Source organism: Mycetomoellerius zeteki, unplaced genomic scaffold (genome assembly GCF_001594055.1).
Source record: "Mycetomoellerius zeteki isolate Tzet28-1 unplaced genomic scaffold, Tzet1.0 scaffold124, whole genome shotgun sequence".
Lineage (NCBI taxonomy): Eukaryota > Metazoa > Arthropoda > Insecta > Hymenoptera > Formicidae > Mycetomoellerius > Mycetomoellerius zeteki.
The window spans coordinates 182,055-189,916 of NW_017256169.1; the positions used below are offsets into that span (position 1 = coordinate 182,055).

Below are 7,862 nucleotides of genomic sequence, written 5' to 3' on the forward strand. Positions count from 1 at the left end.
GCGGAACGGCAAGAGGAGCAGGAAGAAGCCACGCTATAATGCATCCCGGAACGGCGGACCGTCGCCGATGCGTCGTTGAACGCTGTCGGACGTTTCTCCGGTCGCGCGAGGCTACGTCGTCAGTCTCTCAACGCAACGTCGTCGGACGCGGATGAGAAGAGGCGCCCCGCGTCTTCGTGGGCCAGCGGAGGCGCTGCGAACAACTGCGATTAGCGCGTGATATACTCTGCGCGAGGTACGTAAGGTACGTTACACGCAGAAAGGAAGCCTGGCCTGAGTGAGCGCTATGAGCGGCCCCTCGCACACAATTCTCTTCTCTTCTCTTCTCGCGCCTCAGGGCCCTCTTCGTTCTCCCCCCGCTTTCCGATGATCCCGTCCGCACGGAGCATTAAATCCTTCACGGTTCTTTCCCGTCCTCTCGGTCCCCGTCACCGTCGCACCGCGCGTCCGTCGTACCGGTGCGCCGCGATGCAACGGCGTACTCCGTTTTCGCGAACGTTACTCCGCGTCTAGGGTTAAGCCCGTGTTACGTTACATATTAGTTCAGGTCTGCAACGAGTCAGTAATCTGTAGTTAGAGAGTCCGAAGAATAGTCGGTGAGTCGGGATTGATCGAAATCGGTGAATCGGTAGAGTTGGCCAACAGCCAACTTCTGAGGCTACCAACTACCGACTCATTGTAGACTCGGAGATTGAGGAGATTACGAATTGAAGATTAGAATTCGACCAGTCAAATAATTTTGACTTTTTAATCCGTTTTGTTCTAATTGACTGAATTGTAATCTTCAATTCGTAATGTGTATAACATATGGGCTTTAGCGCGTCTTGCTCCGAATTGAAGATTGCGGCTTGTGACTCCTTGCTCCAAAATGCCGTCGAGATCGAGATCCATACTCCGTTTTCCATCGTCAACAATATAGAGAGAAAGAGTCCTTGGTTTCCGGCAATTTTCCAAGGAACACAACTCTTATTCCGCAGGCGATTTTGTTGATTATTGAAAGAGACGCGCGTTTAATATTTTGCAAGTTTAAAAAATCGGATAGTTTTTTTCTAGGAAAAATGATTTGTACGCTCTAAATATATCGCCCTCGCGGTATGGATTTGTAATTTTATATTAACATCAACATGCTGTAGATTTTAAATAACATCATGAGTTTTAAATCCATACTATCATGGTGTTGATATAAATATGAGAGATTTGTAAATCTACACCATATTGGTATTGATACAAACACCAGGAGATATAAAGCCATTCCATGTTGTGATTTAGATAATATTAATACTTACACAATAAGAATTAAATAGACACCACATGGTTAAAATACTCTTTAGAATGTACTATCAGTATGTCTTGTCCGAATACCTTCCTTAATCTGTACGTGGAAAAAAATCATATATTAGATAACTAACGTTAGTTAATAGCAATCTAATTGGAAATAATATAGTGAATTCGGTTACTTACACTACTTAGATTAGTGCATACTAAAAGTTGCTATACATGAAGTTAGCAAAGTTAAATGTGAAAGTATATAAATATTTTAAATAATTAAACTACTTAATGATGATATTGTACGTTATTTAACAGAATATATATATATATATAATATAAAATTTCATTGTCAGTGTTAATTATACTATGCCAGTGCATGTATTTTATATAAATTAGTCTTTTTAATATACACTAATTCAGTACAGTTGAGTGTAAGTGATCGAATTCACCAATAGATCTATTTTTTATAACTGAACTAGTATAAAGTACACTCGTACTTAAAATGAAGTAGATGTGTATATAGGTATTTGCGAAATGGCGAAAGGGAGAAAAAAAGTTTTACTGCAGCTGTTAAAGAACATTGCTATTATATGTACAATTACACGAGAAAAAAATCTGGTTGCGTAAATTGGAAACCTGGTGAATATAACTAGAAATACACTGAAAGAAAAATGTTTAGTATTTGTGATTATAATTGTATGGTAAAATACATTAAGAGCTCCGTTTTTACATTTTCAATTTTATTACTGCTGTAATGTTAGCAATAATAATTATATTTCATAGTTCTACCAAAAAAATATTTACATTGGCACAAAAAATGATTGTAAATTATAATTAAATTCTGATAAAATGTATGGTAAAATAATTATGGGGTTAGGAATTCATTTTTATAATTACTGCTATAATATTAACAATAATAATTATGTTTATAGTTTTATCAAAAAGAACGTGTATAATTGGCAACAAATATAAATTATAGTTAAATTGTGGTAATTGCAATCATTTTTTTCCTTAATGTACAAATCAAAAATGCTTACATAATTAAGTTTATCAAATATTCTAGCTATAAAATGTCGAGATAGAAATTCCACTAAAAATTCTCTCTGTCTTCGTTCACTGTACTCCTAATGTATTATTGTAGATGTTTTGTTGGTATAATCATAACATTTTTAATTTTTTCGTTGCCAGTGTATTATAATTTAATAACAATATTAGCAAATTACATTACACACTCTTATTTAAACAAAATATTATTTAACACAAAAGTAAGTGGAGAAGCAAGAAATGTTATTTGTTTTATTAATATTATTATCGAATCAATAAGATTATTTTCAATTAGATTACTACTAGCTAATGCTGTCAATACGTTTTACTTTGTAACTATTTGTATACAATTTCATTTTATGCAAAGTATTATTGTGAAAAGCTTTTGTAATTATCGGCTTTTGTAATTATCGGAGGGAAATTTAATCGTATAAAGTAATTTGTTCTTCATCGAAGGAAATAAAGGATGTACTAATTAATTTAATCAAATGAACAATTTTGTTTCTCAATGTGCGTGTGTCTGTATCTTACGTTGTCGTCAAACGGTGATCGTTTATTTTAAAGTTTCTAAGAAATGAAAACGCGAGCGATATGACTTAGCGTATTCGGTTTGGTTTGATTTTCGGAAAAGCGATTGTTTTCGACATGCGATAGCGTTGAGAACAGTTTATCGGAAACGATTCATGATGAATGTCGCCCCGCGATAATAAATGAAGCGGTTAGAATCATGCACACATATGCACGCGCACATGCACGTAGAATGCATCAAAAGCACGTGCGTGGTGCGGCTATTAATCGCTGATTACAAACTCGAAACAACATCGTGCTTTCGAGCGAACGGCAGGATGGAAGGTGCCAATATTTTGCGCATTTACGCTTTCAACTGTTATCAATTTGATACAACACCACGTTTCTCACGCGCCTGTGTTTTATGTAGTTATTCTGTTTTTATAGCTGCATAGAAAACATTTTTAAATACTTTATTGAAATATTTAAAAATTTAGCTAGATACAGATCTGAAAATGAATATGTTTAAATATGTTAATTTAAATAATTGTATATGTTTAAATAAGTTAATTTGAATAATTATTGAACGCTCAATTAGTCGGTTGTCAGAATGTTCAAAACTATTTATAGCACTATAATTATACTTAAGCCTATATAATTATTTTGACGGTCCAACATAATTATTTTCAGATCTGTATCTAGTTAAATTTTTAAATATTTCAACAAAGTATTAAAAAATTCTTTCTGTGTGCAGCTATAAAAACTGATTTAATAATTTGAAATACCTCCGTTGCTTGCACCGGTGCCAAAAAAAATAAGTAAGAAGTAAAAAAGTTATTTGACTCGGTGGAATAAATATCTTGGTCCACACAAAATTGTCAAAACTCAAAACTTATTATAAAATTTTTAAATTTTATTACAATATATTTTTTTTTAGTATGAGTTTTTTTTATATTAATTGATTTTCCTTGTCGTTTTCGCATGAAAAAATATCAAGACGGCCTGCCGCAGAAATCAATACTTTACAAGATGTTTCATATTTTACGTGCCGATATATATTCCAACGTGAAACACGATCTTGTGTGGTATTCGCTTTTCAAGCGGTCAAGTTGTAAGTACGAAACGCGCGCGTGCAAGGAACTCGGTATTTCGAGTTTTACTTCTGGGATAACGTTGAAGCGCAATTTCCATTTTCGTTGGCTATTTCGCTCGCTCGACTCGACTTGAAATATCCCGTTTCCGATTCCATAAGTGCGTTCGCATCGATCGAAATTATCGCACGGTGGGTGCGGCATATATGTGTATGCATTTGTGCAGTGCGCTCTTTCCTTCAAAATTTATGATAAGCTCGCGACGATAGGCTCTCGTGCGATGATCCGCTCATCCCGATCGCGATTCAGCATTGCGTGAAAAATCGCATGGAGAGCAAACGAGGCCGCTCCCCGAGAGCCCGTAATGACGGATCGCTTTTTGCGAGAGAGCCTCTCGCGATCTCCTTCCAATCGAGCTGCGCGATGCAGCTGCGGCGAACCGAGGACTTCGTCTCGTAGTCCTCGACGCACGAAGTAGTGGCTGCATGCGACGAGCTCGATCGCGATCTCTTCACGGTGCCGTAAAAAAAGAAAATAAAACAAAAAGTAAATGCGAACACCCGTTGCGAGGAGAGTCAACCGCGTTTCGGAGTAGGTAATTACCTGCCGAGTGTCTGTACAATCGCTCTCGATTGGTATATTAGTACATACCATATACGTATGTAACGTATACATTATACATATAACGCGCGGATACGCACGCTCGGTTTCGTTGTTATTCCTGTACAGAAAAAAATCTGGTTGCATAATTATCTAGTAGATAAATTTCAACCAGAAGATCAGATATTTCACCTGTAAAAATTTTTCTTAGAATTCTTCATACATTTTTTCAAAATTTTTTTGTATAATTTTATAATTTTTTAGAAAATTTTTCAGATTTTCTTATAGGAATTGGAATCGTTTTCGGTAGAGAAATTCTACATCTTTTCTAGAATTTATCATATATGTGAATTCTGAAACTTGATATTCTACGATTTTTCATCTTATAATATCTATAGAAGAAACTTATAAACAGAGTCTTACTGACTTATTTCGAGCTAATAAATGACTTTGATAAATTAGGATGTAATAAAATTCGAACTACAAACGCTTACAAAGCCTTCTTCAGTGATTACAATGTCAAAACGATATAACAAAATAACTATTTGGAATACTTATTGTAACAATGGCGATGTGTCGATTTATAAAAACGAATGTCAGTATAGATGTTAAGTCGATGCGTTACATTATAAGAGGTACTTTGATTAAAGATTGTTCACATAAAGTCAATAAGTAAAAAGTTTAGCCAAATGCCTCGGTTGAAATCGAGAATCCAGTTGTCACAGACTTGAATTATAATAGTTCGAATTTCATATTGAATTTTATTATATCTTATCTTAATTTATCAAAGTCATCTATTTATTAACTCGAAATAAGCCACGACTGTTTAATTTGCGTAGCAATCATACGAGCCAAAATTCTTCTTAAATTTAAAGTCTGATAAATTCTTATATATATAACAATATAAGAATTTTTTTACGATTATATACAAAAATAATAGTATTTCAACACAAATTTAATTAAATACAGACCTGAAAATAATTGTTTATAAGTTTATAATTGTTAATAAGTGTTAATAAATTTGAGAGAACTATACATGTAAGATTATTATTACTAACATTATAGTATTAATAATCACAAAAATGGAGCTCCTAAACCTTAATTATTTTATCATGCATTTATGGTCACAAATATCAAACACTTTTCTCTCATATATGCGCTTAAAAATAACAGCTGATTAATTTCAGCAACTTCCCATGGGAACTTCCCTTGTGTAACCAAAACCTTTTTCTCAGTGTGCGTGCGATTTGCGTGCAGTCGAGGGAAAATTTCACGCTGACCCGTCGTACGACACCCCATTTCACCCTTAATATTTTGTATTACGACACGTCACCGATCAACCGCAACGATAGCCAAGTTTGCCTGCGACAACGTTTTCCAATATGCGTGCGTGCGTGCGTGCGTGCGTGCGTGCGTACGCCAGCGCTCGCGATGCCTTTCGTTTCTCGCATAAAACCACGTCAATTCGCTTAATGACGTTAATTCTGCGGATGCCAAGATGTCGTTCAAGAATGAACGACGAGTCCCGATCGTGCGAGATCAGATAGAATAGTCGGCCATTCGCGATTTGATGGGGAGAATCATCGACCGAGGTACATCACGATTGCTAATCGATCCTCGCGCAAATCGCAATCACCTAGAAAAGCCTTAAAGCAGAAAATTTTGTACATTCTTCATTTATATGTGAACCGTTAATTCGCTCGAAAAATTCAGTTAAATCAACCGTAACTTGATAGCTTTGAAAACAGGATCAACAATTTATCAAATTCATCTATCCATGAAGCTTAAATTGATTTTATTTTTTTTTTGTCAAACTTATTATTGCGATAATATCTTGGTCTAATTCCGCTGTATTGGTCGGTTTCAGGACAAGGTGCAATGGCTGACGACCGAAATAACCACCGGGGCTTCGTCAGGCAGCCGCACGGGGTAAGTGACGTTTTTCGCCACGTTAATCGCCAAATAGATTGAGTCGCCGATTAGCGTGCCCTCGGTCCTCGGCGTAACACGCGGAATTCGCGTAATTTTAGAAAAGCTGTAGTGGGACCGAAGAGAGCGAGGTGAACGAGAGTTATATCTCGCGGTCGTCGAATCGACCACGTGGCCGCACCTTCGATCGTCCCTCCTGCGAGAGCTTGAATTTTTAGATCGCCGGAATGCACTCCATGCTCTGACATTGACCGCACTGCCGCCGCACTCATCTCGCGAGCAGCGGCTCTCATTTTCTATTCTCGTCATAGATGGATTTCCTCCGTGAAGCTCGTCAGTCATCGGAGAGAGACAAACGAGACACTCGATTTTCCGGGATTTTCGGTTTCACATCGACGCTTGGTCCATCGAGAAACGAAAGTAGTGGGATCGTCATCATGTAATTTGTCGCGAATATCGCTGACGTCTGTCATCGAGATGTTCCGAGACTCGCGGCTGCGAATAGTACATTTCGGAAAATCGATGAGCCGCGTAAATCACGATTTGACGGCTACTTATCATTTTGTTAGTTAAACGCTCTTCGCTCGAGGAAATAAATCACGATGCACGGTCGTACCGAGAATCCTTCAAGAAGATTTTTGGTAAATCATTCCAAGAGAGAGAGAGAGAGAGAGAGAGAGGAAGAGAAAAATAGATAGATATCGCTATTTATGAAATCTTAAGAAAGCATCCTCTCAAGCTCTAAACAAAATACGATTGATGAAGTAAATTTTACTGTTCATTTGATTAACTAAATAGTAAAAATAAAGTAATAATAATAACGATTGAAAAGCATAGGAAAATAATGAAAAAAATAATAAATAATACGTAAGTATAAGTGCAGAACAAAAAGAAGATAATAATAATAATAATAATGATAACAAGCCAAAAACAAATTCATGCAGCGTATAATTCAAAGTAAATAGTCACATAATTTACATTTAAAGACACCTAAAGAGATAGCGTTATGAATGTCAAGTGGGAATTTCATTCCAGAATTCAGAGAGAGAGAGAGAGAGAGAGAGAGAGAGAGAGAGAGAGAGAGAGTGTTTGTGTGTATATGTGTGTAAATGCGCGCGCGCGATAGCAGTTTGCGTAAATAAGCAGCTTAAAAATAGTTCACCGAGTGTGTTATATCGGGGAGCAAATAAAGCCTACCCGGCTTTAAAGTCATAAAGTACGAAAATTTCCCACTCATCTCTTTGCTCTCGTTCGTTTACCGCAACGCGAAAAATCTACCGAGGCGGACTTTTGCGAAGGCGTCGCCGCGTCACTTTAGCGGGACACGTAAATAAATTTGCGTTCGCGCCACTTAAGAGAAGAGACATTTACATTTGTAAGAGATTCTTCATAAAACTAGAAATTCTTTTCAGTTTGACACGA

General features: G+C 36.6%; 1 protein-coding gene across 9 annotated transcripts in view; it reads left to right on the forward strand.

The window, feature by feature from the left end:
- The first annotated feature begins 20 nt into the window (after positions 1 to 20).
- Positions 21 to 7,862, forward strand: part of RhoGAP19D (Rho GTPase activating protein at 19D) — a 36,426-nt gene continuing 28,584 nt past the window's right edge. For 7 of the 9 annotated variants that reach the window (XM_018461590.1, XM_018461589.1, XM_018461588.1 and 4 more), the window contains exons 1-2: positions 21 to 235; positions 6,379 to 6,440. In XM_018461590.1, the coding sequence (XP_018317092.1) occupies positions 6,390 to 6,440 (51 nt within the window). In that variant the 5' untranslated portion in view covers positions 21 to 235; positions 6,379 to 6,389. Of the gene's footprint in view, positions 245 to 6,378; positions 6,441 to 7,862 lie in introns of those variants that run through there. The other 2 variants (XM_018461585.1, XM_018461586.1) reach the window with 2 other exon arrangements.